The sequence below is a fragment of the Meles meles genome, chromosome X, assembly GCF_922984935.1.
Source record: "Meles meles chromosome X, mMelMel3.1 paternal haplotype, whole genome shotgun sequence".
In the NCBI taxonomy this organism is placed as follows: domain Eukaryota; kingdom Metazoa; phylum Chordata; class Mammalia; order Carnivora; family Mustelidae; genus Meles; species Meles meles.
In genome coordinates this window covers 130,520,994-130,541,096 of record NC_060087.1, presented here as the reverse complement: position 1 = coordinate 130,541,096, position 20,103 = coordinate 130,520,994, and the positions used below count along the sequence as shown (strand labels likewise).

General features: G+C 43.9%; 1 protein-coding gene across 1 annotated transcript; it reads left to right on the top strand.

The window, feature by feature from the left end:
- The first annotated feature begins 11,196 nt into the window (after positions 1-11,196).
- On the top strand, positions 11,197-19,562 carry LOC123935503 (synaptonemal complex protein 3-like). Its single transcript, XM_045996395.1, has 8 exons — positions 11,197-11,320; positions 12,072-12,141; positions 12,294-12,328; positions 13,962-14,079; positions 14,954-15,053; positions 16,809-16,907; positions 19,260-19,364; positions 19,509-19,562. The coding sequence occupies exons 1-8, from the start codon at positions 11,197-11,199 to the stop codon at positions 19,560-19,562; spliced, it is 705 nt and encodes a 234-aa protein (XP_045852351.1).
- Positions 19,563-20,103: the final 541 nt, after the last annotated feature.

Here is a 20,103-nt window from a genome sequence, read left to right as displayed (position 1 = left end):
GGATAAAGAAGATGTGAGTCATATATAAAATGGAATATTACTCAGCCGTCAAAGAGAATGAAATCTTGCCACTTGCAACGACATGGACGGAAGTAGAGGGTAATTTGCTAAGCGAAATAAGTCAGTCGGAGAAAGGCAAATACCATGTGATTTCACCCACTTGTGGAGTTTAAGAAACAAAGCAGATGAACACAGGTGAAGGGAAGGAAAAATAAAATAAGATGAAAATTGACAGGGAGGCTAACCGTAAGAGACGCTGAACTCTAGGAAGCAAACGGAGGGTTGCTGGAAGGAAGGTTGTGGGGGGGGATAATTGGGTGATGGGCATTAAGGAGGGCACTTGATGTAATGGGCACTGGGTGTTCTATGCAACGATGAATCACTAAATTCTACCTCTGAAACTGCAAAAAAAAAAACTCTACATTTGCAACTTACTCCTTACCCTCACATTTGCTTCTTACCGCACTGATATCTGGAGTTTGGCCACATTATTCTTACTAAACCTGTTTAAGGTAAGCATTGACTTTCTTTCTTTCTTTCTTTCTTTCTTTCTTTCCTTTGTTTCTTTCTTTCTTTCTGAGGGGGCGAAGGGGGGAGAGCAGGGGAGGGGCAGAGGGAGAGGGAGAGAATCCCAAGCAGACTCTGCACTGAGCGGGGAGCCTGAGCAAGGTGGGTCTCCATCTCACGACCCTGAGGTCATGACCTGAGCCAAAATCAAAAGTCAGGCTCAACCAACTGAGCCGCCCAGACACCCCAAGCATTGGCCTTCAATTGCATTTCACTAATAACCTTGCAAAACCTCTCTGCAGTATTTGACGGGCTGGTCACTTCCCCTTTTTGAAATGCTTTGCTATGCTTTCATTTAGTCCATGTTCTTCCTTGGTGGAAACTCTTCTCCAGCTCCTTCTTAGACTGCTTCTTCCTCCCTACCTTTAATTTTTCAGGATTCCATCCCTTCTCCTTTTATATTCATTGAACAATTTTATGTGGACTGAAAACTACCATCTGTATGCTAAAAGCTGGTCCTGCACAACAAGTAGTTTGGAAGTAGTGGTCAACAAATGTCTGCATAAGGGGCCGAGCATCATGTTTGTTGCATGGTGGATTTAATACCGTGTGGGAATTCCCATGCTTTTGAAGGAAAGGAAAATTAACACTGAGTCTAAACAGTGGGACTCACGTAGGGATGCCTGGGTGGTTCCATCGGTCAAGCCTCCAGCTCTTGATTTCGGCCCAGGTCATGATCTCACGGTTGTGAGATCGAGCCCCGCGTCAGGCTCCACGCTCGGTGTGGAGCCTGATTAAGATTCTCTCTCTCCCTCTCCCTCTGCCCCACCCCACCCCCCATGAAACAAAAAAAAAGAAAAGAAGTAAGTAGTCACACATAACGAGCAATACATACCACATAGTAATGTTAACATTGGATTTGACCTTAGAATGATTGGTTGGGACGTTAAAAGGTGAGCTGTAAGCACTTCTTCTGAATTACACAAGACCCTTGCTACTTGGATTCGAACATACAACTAGGACATGACTTATCCCAAGACTAGCATTAATTAGTACAGGGGGCAGATTTCAACTGTACATTCATAAAAGTTTTCACTAACTACATCCAGAAAAATACCAGCTGATTAGCCTAAAACAACCTCTAGCTAGCGGTTGAAGAATAGGGTTACGTTAAAATAGTTACTAAGTTTCTCAGAGTCCTCAGTCTCTCATGGTTCCTCTCCCCCTCCAATTGCCCCCAACTCCTTTCTCCTCTCCGTCTCCCCATGTCCTCCGTGTTATTCCTTATGCTCCACAAGTAAGCGGAACCATATGATAACTGGCTCTTTCTGCTTGACTTATTTCAAACTCAGCATAATCTGCTCCAGTCCCGTCCATGCTGATACAAAAGTTGGGTATTCATCCTTTCTGAGGGAGGCATAACACTGCATAGCGTATATGGACCACATCTTCCTTATCCATTCACCCGTTGAAGGGCATCTCGGTCCTTTCCACAGTTTGGCGACCGTGGCCATCGCTGCTATGAACGCTGGGGGTACAGATGGCCCTTCTTTTCACTACATCTGTCTCTTTGGGGTAAATACCCAGTAGTGCAATTGCAGGGTCATAGGGAAGCTCTATTTTTAATTTCTTCAGGAATCTCCACACTGTTCTCCAGAGCGACTGCACCAACTTGCATTCCCACCCACAGTGTAAGAGGGTTCCCCTTTCTCCACATCCTCTCCAACACACGTTGTTTCCCGTCTTGTTGATTTTGGCCATTCTGACTGGTGTAAGGTGGTATCTCAATGTGGTTTTGGTTTGAATCTCACTGATGGCTAATGATGATGAGCATTTTTTTCAGGTGTCTGTTAGCCATTTGTATGTCTTCTTTGGAGAAGTGTCTGCTCGTGTCTTCTGCCCATTTTTTGACGTGATTATCTGTTTTGTGTGTGTTGAGTTTGAGGAGATCTTTACAGATCTTGGATACCAGCCCTTTGTCTGTACTGTCATTTGCGAATATCTTCTCCCATCCCGTGGGTTGCGTCTTTGTTTTATTGACTGTTTCCTTCTTTTTTTTCCAGTGGAATTTTTCCTTCTTTATTGTGGTAACATACACATAATGTAACATTTACCATCTGAACTATTTTCAAGTGGACCATTTAGTGGTACTGAATACAGTCACAATGTTGTACAACCATCACTATCCATCTGCAGAATGTTTTCCATCTTGCAATATTAAAACTCTATGCCCATCGTTATAGAATATTTTAACTTGGAAAATTACAGAATAACAAAACATAAGGCTATAGAAAATTTAAATAATTATTATTCATAATCCCAATATAACACACACAGAGAGAGAGAGAGAGAGAGAGGACTATGAAAACAGCTTATATTCACTGTTTCGGGACTACAAATATCTGTGGTCCTACTTTAGACCACAAGGAAATGATTCATTAATTCTGTGGTTATGGAAAATAAAAACCTAAAAACCTTATTTAATCTTAAAAAAAAAATCCTTTCAAACTCTAGATGTTAAGTCACACTGGTATTAAATGGGAAACCTTGAGACGTGATAGCCTTGTTCATACAGGTATTTTCCTTTGCTGTGCAGAAGCTTTTGATCTTGATGAAGTCCCAAAAGTTCATTTTCGCTTTTGTTTCCTTGGCCTTTGGAGACGTATCTTGAAAGAAGTTGCTGTGGCCGATGTCAAAGACATCGTTCTCCTATGCCTATGTTCTCCTCTAGGATTCTGATGGATTCCTGCCTCACGTTGAAGTCTTTTATCCATTTCGAGTTTATCTTTGGGTACGGTGTAAGAGAATGGTCGAGTTTCATTCTCCTACACATAGCTGTCCAATTTTCCCAGCACCATTTATTGAAGAGACTGTCTTTTTTCCACTGTGTATTTCTTCCTGCTTTGTCGAAGATTATTTGACCATAGAGTTGAGGGTCCATCTCTGGGCTCTCTGCTCTGTTCCCCCGGTCTATGTGTCTGTTTTTGTGCCAGTACCATGCTGTCTTGGTGATCACACTTTGTAGTAAAGCTTAAAATCAGGCAACGTGATGCCCCCAGTTTTGTTTTCCTTTTTTTCAACATTTCCTTAGCAATTCGGGGTCTCTTCTGGTTCCGTACAAATTTTAGGATTGTTTGTTCCAGCTCTTTGAAAAATGCCGGTGGAATTCTTTTTTTTTAAGATTTTATTTATTTGACAGAGAGAGAGAGAGAGAGAGATCACAAGTAGGCAGAGAGGCAGGCCGAGCGGGGGGGAGGGGCTGCGGCGGGGAAACAGGCTCCCCGCTGAGCAGAGAACCTGATGCGGGGCTCCATCCCAGGACCCTGAGATCATGACCTGAGCCGAAGGTAGAGGCTTAACCCACTGAGCCACCCAGGTGCCCCATGCCAGTGGAATTTTGGACTGGAACGGCATTGAAAGTATAGATTGCTCTAGGCAATCTATACACATTATATACACAATCTAGGCAGTAGAGACATTTTAACACTGTTTGTTCTTCCGATCCATGAGCATGGAGTGGTCTTCCAACTTTTTGTGTCTTCTTCAGTTTCTTTCATGAGTGTTCTGTAGTTCCTCGAGTACAGACCCTTTACCTCTTTGGTTAGGTTTATTCCCGGGTATCTTATGGTTCTTGGTGCTATAGTAAATGGAATCGATTCTCTAATTTCCCTTTCTGGGATTTCCTTGTTAGTGCATAAGAAAGCAACTGATTTCTGCACACTGATTTTGTATCCTGCCACATTACTGAATTGCTGTATGAGTTCTAGTCGTTTGCGGGCGGAGTCATTTGGGCTTTCCGTATAAAGTATCTTGTCATCTGCGAAGAGAGAGAGTTTGACTTCTTCTTCTTCTTCTTCATTGCCAATTGGAATGTTATCTTTAATTTCCTTTTGTTGTCTAATTGCTGTTGCTAGGACTTCTCGTACTATGTTGAACAAGAGTGGTGAGAGTGGGCATCCTTGTCGTGTTCCTGGTCGCAAAGGGAAGGCTGTCAGCTTTTCCCCATTGAGGATGATACTCGCTGTGGGTTTTTCATAGATAGCTTTTATGAAGTTGAGGAATGTAGCCTCTATCCCTGTACTTTGAATTGTTTTAATCAGGAACGGATGATGGATCTTGTCAAATGCTTTTTCTGCATCAATTGAGAGGCCCATGTGGTTCTTCTCTCTTCTCTGACTGATTCGTTCTATCACATTGATTGATTTGCGAATGTTGAAGCACCCCTGCGTCTCGTGGATAAACCCCAGCTGGTCATGGTGGATAATCTTTTAAAGGTACTGTTGGATCCTATTAGCTAGGATCGTGTTGAGAATCTTGGCATCCATTTTCATCAGGGACAGTGGTCTGAAATTCTCCTTTTTGGTGGGGTCTTTGCCTGGTTTGGGGATCAGGGTAATGCTGGCTTCGTAGAAAGAGTTTGGAAGTTTTCTTTCTGCTTCCACTTTTTGAAACAGCTTCAGGAGAATAGGTGTTATTTCTTCTTTGAATGTTTGGTAGAATTCCCCAGGGTATGCTACCTGAGGGTTTTGGAGGGGAGGGAGGTGGGGGGTGTGGGGTGAGCCTGGTGGTGGGTATGAGGGAGGGCACGTATTGCATGGAGCACTGGGTGTGGTGCATAAACAGTGAATTCTGGAACACTGAAGAGAAATTCAAGAAAATAGTTATTAAGTAATGTTTTGTGGCTTATGTGATCTAGTTCAAGGTAACAGATTCACATTTGTACTGATATCTACCTATTTTAAAACATAAAACATAGGGGCACCTGGGTGGCTCAGTGGGTTAAAGCCTCTGCCTTCGGCTCAGGTCATGATCCCAGGGTCCTGGGATCGAGCCCCGCATCGGGCTCTCTACTCAGCAGGGAGCCTGCTTCCCTTCCTGTCTCTCTCTGCCTGCCTCTCTGCCTACTCGTGATCTCTGTCTGTCAAATAAATGAGTAAAAATCTTAAAAAAAAAAAAGAATTTGGGAATTTCAGTTTAAAACAAAAGACACCAATGTAAGACCAAATTAATCAAAAGACACCAATGTAAGACCAAATTAATCTTAAATTTGAATGGAAACAGCAGGAACTCATGAGTAGGAGGGAGCATGGGTTCATTTGGTATGAACTCTGATTGTCAGTATGGGCCCTCAAAGAAGTGTATTTCCTAGCTCTGTCCACTGCAAAGATCCGGAAGCAATGAACATTATCGGTTGCAACAATGAGAACCCCTAGTGCCCACCTTGCGATCTCTAGAAGAAACCAGAGGTCCTTGGAGAAATGGCTGGTTTCGGATCCAGGGCAGAATAAGGACGAGAAAAGTGTGGAACATCTTAGAGTATCCAAAAGTTAGGATATGTGTTGAAGTTATGTCAAAAAGACACCGGGAGGCATGTGAAGGGGCTCCCAATGTCCAAGTGTCAAGCAATGTGAGCCTCAGAAAGAATAATAACGGCAATGGTTTGGGTCACCAATACATTAATACCCATGAGTTCGCCGCGATACTGAAAGAGTCCCCAAACGATCCTTGTTCACTTTAAGAGACCAGAAGACAGCAACCCATCCCTCTGAAAGGGAAAGAATAAAGCAACAATTCTACCTTTCTTGTGTGAATTATATTTCAGGAAAACAAAGCAGTTCGTAGTTACCTTCCATAGGAGAATTCCAGCCAATAAATGGAGCAAGAACAATAAAGTAGGAAAATTACCATTTTACAGCACCCAATGAATTAATGGATCTACATAATAACCCTCAATGGCTGCCAAATATTTTACATAGAGGTTGAAATACAGGGTGAGCATACACTACGGTTTTCCCTGGGGGCAAGTCCTGGTTTACATTGGTTGTCCTATACCACACCCTCCCTCGCTCTCAAACTTGTCTGCATTTAGATGATGCATTATATCACCACCCTAGTAACAGGGAACTTTGTAAAGAATGAGGAAAACTAGTAGCACCTGAACCCACTGCTCAATCTTAATATTATCTATATCTATATCTCTGTGTATATATGGAGAGAGAAAGAGAGAGAGAGAGAGGCCCTCAGATATTAAGGATCTCCTGATGGGATGCGGAGATAGCTGGAAATGAGCCAACGGCAGAAAGTTCTTAAAGACTCAGACAGAGAGGAGGAGTGCCTGGGTGTCTCAGTTGGTTAAACGATCGACTCTTGGTTTGGGCTCTGGTCATGAGATCAAGCCCCATATTGGGCTCTGTACTCAGCAGGGAGTCCTCTTGAGATTCTCTCTCTCCCCCTGCCCCTACCCCTACTTGTGTTCTCTCTCTCTCCCTCCCTCCTTCTCTCTCTCTCTCTCTTTCTCTCTCTCTCAAATGAATAAATATGTCCTTGGGGTGACTGGGTGACACAGTTAGTTAAGCGACTGACTCTAGTTTTCGGCTCAGCTTGTGATCTCAGGGTCATGAGATCAAGCCCCGCATCAGGCTCTGCGCTCAGTGCAGAGTCTGCTTGAGAGTCTCTCTCCTTCTCCCCCTGCCCCTCCTGTCCGTTCTCTTGTTCTCTCTCTCTCTCTCATAAATAAGGAAATCTTAAAAAAAAAAAAAGAGAGAGATTCAGGCAGAGAGGGAGCTACAAGGGCAAGAAGAAAGAGATTAGCTTCTCTGTTTAGTGCACTATTTCCTAGTGTCTCTTCTAAGAAAGAGATGTCTGTATATCAACTAGTGTTTGTTAGCACTTTTTAAATTCTTTAAAATATTTAAAATTTATGTATTTGACAGAGAGAGAGAGAGAGATCACAAGTAGGCAGAGAGGCAGGCAGAGAGAGGGGGAAGGCAAGCTCCCCACTGAGCAGGGAGCCCAATGCAGGGCTCCGTCCCAGGACCCTGAGACCATGACCCGAGCTGAAGGCAGAGACTTAACCCACTGAGCCACCCAGGTGCCCGTTTGTTAGCATTTACAAGGGGTTTTCACCTTGTATTACCAGTTGTCATAGTGCAGAGTCTCCTGGTCACCTCTTGTTGGTGACGGCTGTGAATGGGCAGAGTCCCTTTTGACACAGAGGAAGGTTTTCACAGAAAAGGACCCACGGACTTCTTATCACATTATATCATTAAAAAACCAACTGCTGCTTACTTGAGCAATGTGTGCCAATTTGTTCTATACTACTTATGTCCCTTATTTTTGTCATCCTACTGTCGGTTGTAAGCCTAGCATTGCAGGTAAGTCACACCTTTTAGAATGGCCACCTCCCCACAAGACAAGAGGACCATCGCTGGCAAGGATGTGAGAAAAGGGAACCATTGCGCAACTGTTGGTGGGATTGTAAGCTGGTGCAGCCTCCATGGAAAACAGCAGGGAAGAACCTCAGAAACTAAACAGTAGAACGACGGTACCATCCATCAATTCCACTTCCGGGTATATATCCAAAAGAAGCAAAAAGACAGGGTGAAACAGATATTTGTGTACCTGTGTTCAGATAGCATTAGCCACAGTAGATACAAGTGGAAGCAACCTAAGTGTCCATCAAGAGATGAATGGACAAGAACAAACAAACAAACAAACAAACAAATTTTTAGAAGTGACATATACCTGCAATGGATCATTATTCATCTCTTTAAAAAGGAAAGAAAAACTGAGACATGCTACGATATGGACGAATCTTGAAGACATTATGCTCAGTGAGATCTTCCAGTCACAGAAGGACAAATACTGTACGTATGAGGCATCCAAACTCATAGAGAGAGTATAGTGGTGGTTGCCCGGAGTTAGGAGGAGGAGGAGGGAATGGGGAATAGGTGTTTGATGGGTACATAGTTCCAGTTCAGAAAGAGGAAAACGTTTGAGAGATGGATGGCAGTGACGGTTGTACAACAATGGGAATATACTTAAGGCCACTGAGCTGTATGTCTAAAATGGCTTAAAAGGTAAAATTTGCATTATTTGTGTTTTGTAGCAATAAGAAGACAGAGGGGAAACCCTGTTGTAAAGACTGATATCTGGATAAGGAGGATGTGGTTCATATACGTATAATGGAATATAACTACTCAGCCATCAGAAAGGATGAGTACCTACCATTTACATCGACGCGGTTGGAACTGGAGCATATTATGCTAAGTGAAATAAGTCAGTCAGAGAAAGAAAATTATCATATGGCTTCATTCATATGTGGACTATAAGGAATAGCGTGGAGGACAATAGGGGAAGGGACGGGAAACCGAATGGGAAGAAATCGGTGAGGGAGACAAGTTGTGAGAGACTCTTGAGTCTGGGAAACAAACCGAGGGTTGCAGAAAGGCGGGGTTGGGGGGGTAGATGGGGGGATGGGGTAACTGGGTGATGGGCATTAAGGAGGGCATGCGACGTGTTGAGCACTGGGTGTTATACGCAACTAATGAATCATTGCACATTATACCGAAAGGAATGATGTACTGTATGTTGGCTAATTGAATTTAAATTTTAAAAAAAGATTGACATCTGGGCTACATGAAATGCTTCCACAAAACTGCAAGAAAGAAAGTCACCCTACCCATTTGAAGAAAGGTCACGACACCCACATGGATGATGCCATGGAAAAGGAAATTGAAGTGGCCTCTAAGCATATAAGGAGGGCAATCCACTTAGTGGTTGGAGAAATGCAAAAGAAGACCACCACCGTCAGCCCAAATGTAATCCAATTATACTCAGTATTGATGAGAATATGGAACAGTTAGTACCCAGCCTGCTGGTGGGAGTCTTACGTTGGAAATAATTTGGCTGTACCGAATCTCACTTAGCCTATGACCTAGCAAAGGGTCGTTAGCGGCTCTCAACTCGCGGAGTCCTTTAAACGCCGCGAAACACCATTGCACGTATGCCAGACGTCAGAGTGTTCCCAGCATCACTGCTTTTCGGGGCTCTGAAGTGGAAAGTATGCACCTGTCCATGGACAAGGGAACGGATGAACGGACTGGGGAGCGGTGCCACAATGGCGTGCGCTACAGCGGGGAAGATGAAAGCAGTAGGGCTCCGCGGGATAGTATAGCTACTGTTAGGACACAGTGTCGGGCGAAGAAGGAAGTGGCGGGACACGGGGCAGAACGTGATACAGTTTATTGCACCACCCAGGCAGCACACCAGGAGGCCAGGACCGTCAAGGATACGTACACGGGTCTCTAAAACAAAACAGAAAAACCAACCAACCAGCCCACCCAGACGACGACGACGACGACGACGACAATGACAACAAAACCCAAACAAAGAAACGAACGACAACACGCTAGAAAGCGGGGCAGGGGTGGTTTACACAGGGCAAGCAGGAGGATGGCTATTCCTCTGCGAGAGGAAGCAGTGGGTGGGAAGGGCCCCAGGAGAAGACGGAGTGGGAACTGTCCAAGTGTCCCAGGTCAGGAAGGTGGAGGCTTGAGCACCGACCTGTTCCACACTCCCGTGTCCTTTTGTGATTTCCGCGGAAGATGACCTGTGTAACGTCCTCGAACCGCAGCCGGGGCCTCGGACCTCGACCCTCGACCCTCGACCCTCGTCCCTCGACCCTCGATCCTCGACCCTCGACCCTCGACCCTCGACCCTCGATCCTCGATCCGCGACCCTCGACCCCCGGTCCTCGATCCTCAGCACCAGTGAGTGCCTGGACAGCGGTTGGTCGAGGGGGCGTGTCTCGGCCACGGCCCCGCCTCCCGCATGCGCGCTGTGCCAGCCAATCAGCGACGCTCCCGCCTAGGCGTGGCTGGCTGCCTCCTCTCCCTCACGACGCCCTCAGAGGAGCTTCGCGGAGGACGTGGTGTGGAGGTTGCTGTGCGGCTGGAGGGATGGAGGGAGGGACAGAGAGAGACAGAGGACGGGGGTGGGGCATAGGGACCCTCAGGGAGGCCGCGGCGGGTAGGGAGGCGGACCCGGGGGCACTGTGTGGCCATGGGGGGGGGGGGGGTCTCCTCAGACGTGAGGGGACCAGGCTGTGGGGCAGCGGCGGCCGGGCTCACCTCTGACGTGATGTGCCCGCGGGGTCCTCTGGGGCTCCGACAGGACACGACGAGGCCCCTGAGGGCAGGGCCGGCAGGGCCGGCCGGGCGGGGAGCGGGTCCGTCGGTCCCCACTTCCTGGGAGGGTCGGTCACAGCTGGTGAGGAGGGGCCGTCTGCCTCTGTCCCTCCTGCCTGGCCGACCCGGCAGGACAGTTTGGTCCCCTGAGGTCGTCCGGGGGTCCAGAAGGAGCGTCGAGGAGCCGCCCCCGCCACCACTAGACCTGACCGTCCCCGGACAGGGGCGGAACGGTTTATTCCCCATCCATTCCAAGGGGACCCTTGTTTTTGTCCCGGGCCCGGCGGGGCCTCCAGACCAGCACGGGGTCCGGCGGGCCCCGAAGGGGGTGGGGACGGCTTCTGTCCCAAGGCAGGAGCAAGAATGTGGCGGAAGGTCCGGACACTCCGATGTCCCGGGTCGGGTCGCATGCCCTGGGTCGGGGCCGGGGCCGGGGCCGGGGCCGGGGCCGGGGCCGGGGCTGAGCACGGAGCCAGGAGCGCTGAAGGGTCGGGGGTGGGGGTGGGGCTGGGGGTGAGGGTGGGGAACGGGGAGGCGGGGGAGAGGGGTCCACCAGCCGCATCGTCTTCGCCCCCTCCTGGGCCAACCAGAGACATGAGGACACACACACTCTGATCTGCGCAGGGGACCCTTGCCTGGCGTCGCTCCCTGAACATGTCCCCATTTCTTTAACACGTGTTTGCGCTCACAGGGCGCAGGAGAGCTCGGAAGACACCTCGGGATGCCGCCGGCTGGGAGCAAGCGCCTGGGGAGGGCTGCGAAGGCCCCCGTGGAGGCTCAGGGCATGGCAGCCTATGACCTGGGGAGACAGGAGAGAAGACAGCTGAGCGGGCCAGAGGTTGCAGGTACTGTCTGTCCCACACCTTTGCAGAGATAGCGCGTGTAGATACGGCGCACGGGGCAGGTCACTGCTTCGGAGTCCTCAGCGTTGCAAACAGTAAATTCCTCGCGCGTGCGTGCGTGCGTGTGTGTGTGTGTAGTGTGTGTGTGCGGGGTGTGTGTGTGTGTGTGTGTGTGTGTGTGTGTGCACGCGCGTCCCCGCGCGCACGCGCATGTAAAAAGCAGTTGCAGGTACCGGAGGTTGCCCCCTTGATCCTCCTGTCCCAGACCGGGATTACAGAGGCGTAGATAGCCGCTCTTCTGCTCCCCCCGCAGTCCTTCTTTCCAAAATCTCTCACACCTGCTGGGTGAGGTACTCTGGCATCAACCTTGAAAGACTTGTAATGCTGTCTCCGTCGCGTGGTCCTGGTCCCTGATCTAGTTGCATCGGGCCTTGCACGGGCATGCTTCCTTTCCTATGCCTGCCTTAAAAACCTTGTGGTTGCACGGGGGAGGCCTGAAGAGCTCCACGGTTGAGGATATTGCTCCCCGAAAACTGACCCCCAAATGCCACACTTTGTCGTTTTTTTGTTCTGTTTTGTCTTTTTTTTTTTTTTTTTAATTTAAATTCAATTAGCCAACCTGTAGTACACCGTTGGTTTGTGATATAACGTTCATCAGCGATTCGTCTGTTGCCTAGAACAACCGGCGCTCATCGCATCACTCGCCACCACCATACTTCATTTTAAAACGTTTTCCGCTTTTATTTCAACGCAGGAAACAATCCAGTAACCCACGAACGGGGGCGAAAAAGGCCTTCTGCAGAAACATTTGAGGAAGATGTCGGGTAATGTGCTCATAGTATTTCCACTGGCCAGATCAAGTCAACCTGGCTTACCTAACGATTATTCTCTGTAAAATCCCAGAATGAGACATTTCCTCCGAAACAAATATGATCTCTGTTTGTCCTTAATAATGTTTGATGTAACATCTTCACAGGAATGAAGTGCGGAAGATGCTGCAAGGACTAGGAGGTACGCTTAAATGATATTTGCAGTGAAAAAAAGAATAGTTTTAAACCATACGGCTTTTATAAATGAAAATGTTAACGAGGGGTCTGCAACGCTGATTTTAATGCCTTGTTCTCGTGTGTAGGATATTATACAAGTGTTTAGTGTGATTCAACTTTGCAAGTTTCTTTACTGACCTTTTCCATTGTTGATGTGGAAAAGTAAAAATGGTACTAACATTGATGAGGTAAGAATGATGCTATTATTTTACACACATTTACATTTCATATCAATTAATATAAATTAAATGAAGAAAAGTGCATACCTCCTTTTGTGTACAGAGATTAGGTGATATGCCAATTTTTCATGTCGATTTTAAATTTTCTTAATTTAATTACTTGTCATGGCTTTCCGGTGTCCTTGTCTTTGGAGTAGCAGCACAAATTGAATCCTCTAAAAAACAAACAAACAAAAAATTCTTTATTGTTATTTTTCATTAGCAAACCATGTAGCTGCAAACTAAAGAACTCTCCCAGCTAGTGAGAAATATATAATCACACCCAAACTCCCAAGTTTTATGTTGTTCTGTCAGATGCCGGTTACACCATCTGCGCTACAGGACAGTACACTTAGCAGAGTCCGAGTCAATTTGCGGCTCTTCCATGGAGATCAACCCTACAAGCAAGTATGGCTTGAAAGCTTTGCTCTATTTGGTGGTCACAAAGAGCTGGCTTTGGGAGCTCTCTAATACACTTCTTACTATAGATGGATTCCGGGTGTGTAAAATATTTTGTTATAGAGCAGATCCTTCATGACTACTGAAAAATAACTACTGATTGTAGATCCGTAAAGTCAAATCATAGGATTCGCAAAGGATTTAGTTGAAGTATTAAGATTCTGTGAAATGCAGCCCTTACTGCATAAAAGTGTTATGTAAAAAGCTCCGTGAGAATATTTTAAAAATGTTTTTGGATTCATTTATTTAAATTAGGGTTTTTACACCTACAGCCCTTGTCTCTTTTAGTAGAACACGGTTAAAAGCATCACTCACTAGACTGCTTGAAAAAGAATTTTTTTAAATGTGCGATATAATTATTTTCATCCTTCTGAGGATCATCTTTAAGAAAATTGCACATTTTATATAACGCATCCTAATGACAATCCATCTAGACATGTCCCTTGAATTGGCGGGTATATTATAAATTTAGAAAAACTTGCCTTTTAGCTGTTTTCTCACAAGGAAATTAAAGTCTGTCTTTGGGATTCTCGATACACGTTTTGATAATGGAAAATATTTTTATTATTATCCCCTTTCCACTATCTCTAAACTAAAAGGTGACCTGCATTTAGAAAAGTTAGAATTGGGATACTAGTACTAGAGAAGATTTTACAGAAAACGGTGAGCAAATCTTGCTTTTTGAAATGATGCCTGCGTTATAATTTTTATTTTACTTATTTTATTTCTTGAAGTGTAACTGACATACAATATTATATTAGTTCCAGGTATACAACACAGTGATTGGACATTTATGATGTCTGTATTATGAATTTCGAATGTCTTTGCATATTGCCGAGGCAAAATTTACCCATATTGATTTGTATATATGAAAACAAAATAATTTTCAACGCTCAATGTCAATGAATATTCTCTATACAGCTGACATTAAACAGGCTCTTCTTGCAAAGAGAACAATGTTCGAAATGAACACAAAAGCTTCTGTCAAAACCACCAACGAAAAAATTGAGCATGTTTGGAAGATACAGCAAGAAGAAAGGTGACGTTGTTGTTGTTGCTTTTTCAAGTCACGATGACATTTGTATCATTTCTTAGTATTCACTGGTGCAAATAACCTAAGACAAATTCTATTATATTGAATTTTCCAGTAAAAAATAGATTTTGCTTGATTTTTTTTCTAAGCGGATTAATTCTGTTAACCTCACTCCTTAACAGAATTGAGAGGTATCTCCTAGAAGCCCGTAAAGATGACCCTTTCCTCCCTTTCAAATAACAATTGAGTTTTCTTCCTATAACATTAATTCATATTTATTCTAGACCTACACTACCCGAGCTTCGGGTAAGTGTCTTAAACCATTATTCTTGTGATAGTTAACTGTATTCAGTTATGTAGAAAAGGTTAATCTTATATTATAAATAATTTGCCTATTTTAGCTAACTCGTGTTCACTGTTCTTTCTTAAAAATCATTGTTGTACCAAAGAGGGGAAATATTTAAGTGAAATATTCCTGTTTGGAAGTCTTCTATGACAAATGCATACGATATCCTTATTGAATCTACTTATCGTATCAGAACATACATGTTCTTCAGTAAGAAGAAATGAAAAGTAAACTGCTTTTAGATAAAATGAATTCTTCTGGGAAACTGATAGCACAGTAAATCCTCACTAGTTTTTAAGAGGTAAGGCATATGAGAGAGCTTATATGTTGGCCAGTTAGGAACAATACTTTTGGAATAAGAGTAAATTGTTCATGTACCCTTTCTGTTTCCCATGAGACTATTTCAGCCGCCATTGTGCTATTACTGCCTTCTCCTTTTATAGTGTAAATTGTGTCGAATCAGTTTTGTTTTGAATATGGTTAGATTTTCATATCTTCTTGAAGTATGACAGTGCTTGTTGCTGTGGTTTACAGGCAGAATCTTCGTCTCAAGTATTCGCGGCAGTTTCTGACTTTGTTTTGGGAGTGGGATGCAGACATGCGGAAAGCCCAGGAACAAGAAGAAAAACTAGCTGTTGGTATCAGCCTTGGCTTTAAAATTGATTTATTTGTTGTACCAAAGTCTCAAGTAGCAATAGGTCATGCAAAAACACAGGAGAGAATGTAGAGTCCACGAGCCCAGATGGGTAAATGTGGGTAGAAGGTGTGGCGGTGGGAGACTGGATGTTCTATTTGGATTGCTTCTGTCTATTTAGTGATACAGGAAGGTCACCCGTTAAGAGTGAGAGTGGTGGAGGAGGTGTTCCCTTTAGGGGCCAGAGAAGAGTCCTGGAATTGTTTCCTGAGAGCGGGCCAGCAAACGGACTAGGGAAATATCACTGCCAAGAAGCATTATGGGTTTAATTTAGGTTAGTGTCATAGTGATCATGAATTTAAAGTGAGACCACTCTGCATGGTTGTGGCAGGGCAGCTGGAGAGTTGGGTTTTCCAGGGTTGCGATTTTGCCAGGCAGATTGACAGAGGGAAAGGGAGGCAAGGTACGTACGTGTGCAAGCGCATGGGTATAATGATTGGCCATGGACTTTAAGCCGAGAAGGAGGAAAAGGGAGAATATGAGAGTGGGGACTGGGGACAATGAAAAGTCGTAGGATCAACGGGATGTTAATCCTGAAAGAGTTTTTTTTTTTTTTTTTTAAACGTTTTTTTTTAAATATTTTATTTATTTGACAGAGAGAGATCACAAGTAGATAGAGAGGCAGGCAGAGAGAGAGAGAGAGGGAAGCAGGCTCCCCGCTGAGCAGAGAGCCCGATGCGGGACTCGATCCCAGGACCCTGAGATCATGACCTGAGCTGAAGGCAGTGGCTTAACCCACTGAGCCACCCAGGCTGAATGTTGGGGGGAAAGTGGAGAAACAGTATAGTACAGTGGTCAAGAGCCTGGACTCTGGAACCATTTGGAGGGGTGGGGGGACCAATCCTGGTTAACCCATACTAGCTGTGAAATCAGGGACAAATTGTTTATCTCTGCACCTCACTCAGCTTCCTCACCCATGAAAGGAGACGAGACATAATAAGGGTGCTACAATGAATCTTGGAACACTACATCAAAAACTAATGATGTAGTGTATGGTGACTAACATACCCCAATAAAAATTTTTAAAAAAAGAGTACTTGCCTCGTAGAGTTGTTTTGAGGATTAAATGAGATCATATATAATAAGTTTATTTAAAATGGTCCAGAACAGGGGCACCTGGGTGGCTCAGTGGGTTAAAGCCTCTGCCTTCAGCTCAGGTCATGATCCCAGGGTCCTGGGGTCAAGCCCCGCATCGGGCTCTCTGCTCAGCAGGGAGCCAGCTTCCTTTCCTCTCTCTCTGCCTGCTTCTCTGCCTACTTGTGATCTCTGCCTCTCTGATAATAAATAAAATCTTAAAGAAAGAGAGAGAGAAAGAAAGAAAGAAAGAAAAAAAGAAAGAAAGAATATTTCTTCCGTAACTACTGTTAGGAAGGATTGTTGTATAGATTTTTACCTACCTGTGGTAAACACATTATTGGAAAGGTCATTTGTGGATTTTGAAGTAAAAAATTAAAACGTGTTTTCAATATGGGTGAGAAAGACAATCTCCTACTTAATGGCTACTAGGTAGGATCATCGTATTGTCTTTGTATATTAGTGGTGAACACAATAACCTAAACTTGGTCACAAAAAGTTGTTAAAACAGGAAATGTTAACAAGTATTGATTTAAAGAATACTCCTTTCAAACTTGATGTGTAGTGATGTTTTATAAGTATTAAATGTTACTCACATTTTATCACCCTTTTCTATTTTAGGGTATGTTCCAAGAGCAACGAAAGCTTCTTCAACAAGCTAGAGTGGTTCAGAACCAGAGACTGCAAAAAATTAAAAAGTTATATGAGCAATTCTCAGAGGTCTGTTGTATTTGGCAACACAATATATTCTTATGAAACATCACGTGAAGGGGCGCCTGGGTGGCTCAGTCGGTTGAGCAACCGACTCCTGGTTTTCGCTGAGGTCGTGGGTTCTGATTTCGTGGATTGTGGGATTGAGCCCCGCCTCATGCTCCCTGCTTAGCGGGGACTCTGCTTGAAGATTCTCTCCCTCTTCCCCTCCTCCCACGTGCATGTGCACATGCGCTCTCTCTCTCTCTCTGAAATAAGTAAGTAAATATTTTTTAAAAACACACAATATGTATATAAAAGTGGAAGATACTTTGTTTCTTTCCAAATCTATGGGGAGGAAACATTTAGGTTATGCATGTATATTGTTAAACATTTTCCATTTGAAATTCATTGTTTTGGATTTAACATAACTGGCAAATGCGTTTTTATTTTTAGGGTTAATTAATAGTTTTGTGGGAGTCATTTAAAACAGGGAACTGTAAAGTGGGAATCTTACCTAGAAATACAGGTACTATGAAGAAAACTGGTACTTTATTAACACTTCAATCATAATTTTTTGCTCAACAATCAGTCTGGAGGAGATCAGCAATAAATATGTAGTGGAGACTCGGGAAGTCTATAAATCACTCCTACGTGTCTTTGACTTGTATTAACGGTTTCTGTTAAATATGAGTAGGCAGTTGTAATTGATGCATAAACACACTCTCATATTCAAATGTGTTACATGAGTGCTTTATGGCATATTTGCTTTTGGGATATTGGACTAATAATGACTTTATGTGCATGCTTAAAATCCTAAGGAAAGGTCTAAATGTATAACAGAATGAAAGAGCGAGAAGAGGACTAAATGTAAACTGAGAATGATCTGCTGTGATATTTGCACATTAGCAAATTGCTCTCAGTGACACAGACCTCTTCTTCGTGCAGATATATACTTATTTAGGAGGCAATGGAATCCTGCACATTCCCCCTTTTTTTTCTTGGTGTGTGTGTGGGCGGGGGCGGGGTTGGGTGGGGGAGGAGGGGTGTGGGAGGTGTCCTTTACCTCTGTAACTGTACCTTAATATCTTTCTTTGAATTCCCGCTGCCACTGCCCTAGTTCAGGATCTCATCCTTTCCTGCTTATACTATTAAACTCTCATCTGAGTTCTCTCTTCTTCAGCCCATCCTTCACAGTTCTGCAATATGATGTTCCAAAATGTATACCTTCCCTCCTGAAAACCTGTCATTAGCTTCCCATTTTAAACACTCAGGAATTCAACGTCTGCCCTGTAGCAAGACCCCCTTTGTAGTTTTATACTTATATTCCTCCTTTTCCTCCCACCCCTCCAGTACTCACCAACTAACCCACTCACTAGACTTACTTCCTTGTTTCTAGAGTACTTTCAATTCCCTCTTCCCTTTACCTACTGAAATCTTATTCTTTTGCCAATGAAATCAGAATCAATTTTATTTTCCAGTACACAGTCATGGCAAGTTGGGTTTCCTTAATCGTGTCGTTTTCATTTGCATGTCTTTTTATTCTCACTGGAATAGGGAAGGAAGAGATCGTGCATTCACTTTCAAATTCCTCCACAGCCCTTAACGGTACTTTTTACGTAGTATGCCCTAGATCACCATTTGCTAAATGAAGATTAAAGATTCAGAACGTGTTTGTTTTTTCATCACCTAAAGAGGTCGTGTTACAGGTCATTTTATTCCCGCCAATGGGATCATGTTACAGTGATTTTTACTCGTTATAAGTGCACTGTTCCGTGGTGTTTAGAAAGCTTATTAGAGAGTTTTGAAATTATGGTATTTCATTCTATGAGACTGTCAGTCCTTTTCTTTTCTTTCCTCCACCTTGACCTTAACTGTTTATAACCCATTCTTTCGAGCAAAGTGTACTACCGCCGTGTCTCTGTAATAATTATATTTGACTCAAACACAACATTTAAAAAATTTCTTAAGTGGGTATTTTGATCTCCATGTATTAGGTGTAGTATTTTATTTGGAATAAATAATGAGCATCCTTTGAATATTAAGAATTGTTACTTTCGAAATTTGATTTTTTAAAGATTTTATTTACTTATTTTTGCGGGGGTGGTCGGGGGGACAGAGAGAGAGACAGAGCGAGTGAGCGAGCACAAGCAAGTGCATGAGCAGGGGGAAGGGCAGAGGGAGAGGGAGAAGCAGACTCCCCACTGAGCAGGGAGCCAGATGTGGGACTCGATCCCAGGACCCTGAGATCATGACCTGAGCCAGAGGCAGGGGCTTAACTGACTGAGCCACCCAGGCACCCCTTGAAATTTTTAATTCTACGTGTTTGGAGCATGAGATGAAAAGTGGTGATTTATAACTGAACAAGGCTTTTTGTTTTAGAGTACGCAGGACTTAGAGAAGGAGCATGAACGTCTTCTTGCTGATGAACAAAGAGAAGTTAGGGAAGAAATGACCAAGTTGCAAGACAAAATTATGATGGAAGCTGTAAGTAGTGTATATTTAATATTAAGAACACTTGGTTTAAGTGTTACGGAGGGATGTGAGCTTTGGGGTATTTTGTTTGCCAAAACGTATATAACAATTACCTAAATAACATGCAAATCTTTAATATTCCCTTCCTTGAAACAGCAACGGCAAAAGCTGGCAATTGTTCAAAAGCATCTTCATTCCTTGTTGTTCTGATGACTTTGAAGAAAGAACAGGAACCTAAGTTTTACAGTACAAGTGTAACATTAGCTACGCCGAACCACGTTGTAGTCGTTTAAAAATTAGAGTTGAAATCAGTACATCTTGTTTATCATAGCTTTCTTGTTATGTGCAAGACTCTTTTCCTGTTCAAACCCCAAACCCTGAACAGCTATGTGGGCAGCAGCAGTTCCACAATTATATGCATTAAGCTTTCAGTCCTTCATTAGTAATGGTGACTTTTTGTACTTAACACTGTCAACTAACTTTTAACAATAAGGATGATTTAATTTTAGGCTTGGCCCCAGTGGATCTGTATCAGTCCCCAAAGTTTCAATGCACAAGTACAGAAAGAAGGCTACATTGCTTTTCGAAAGGAAAAAAAAATAAACAATATAAAATCTATCTTAACTGTGTACCCGCTTGTATTTACTCACTAGTTTACAGAGACAATGCCAATAAAAATATGATTTCAGAAGAAAATGCACTCTACCGCCTTATAAAAATCATTGAAAGTAAACATGAGATTGTGTTTTTG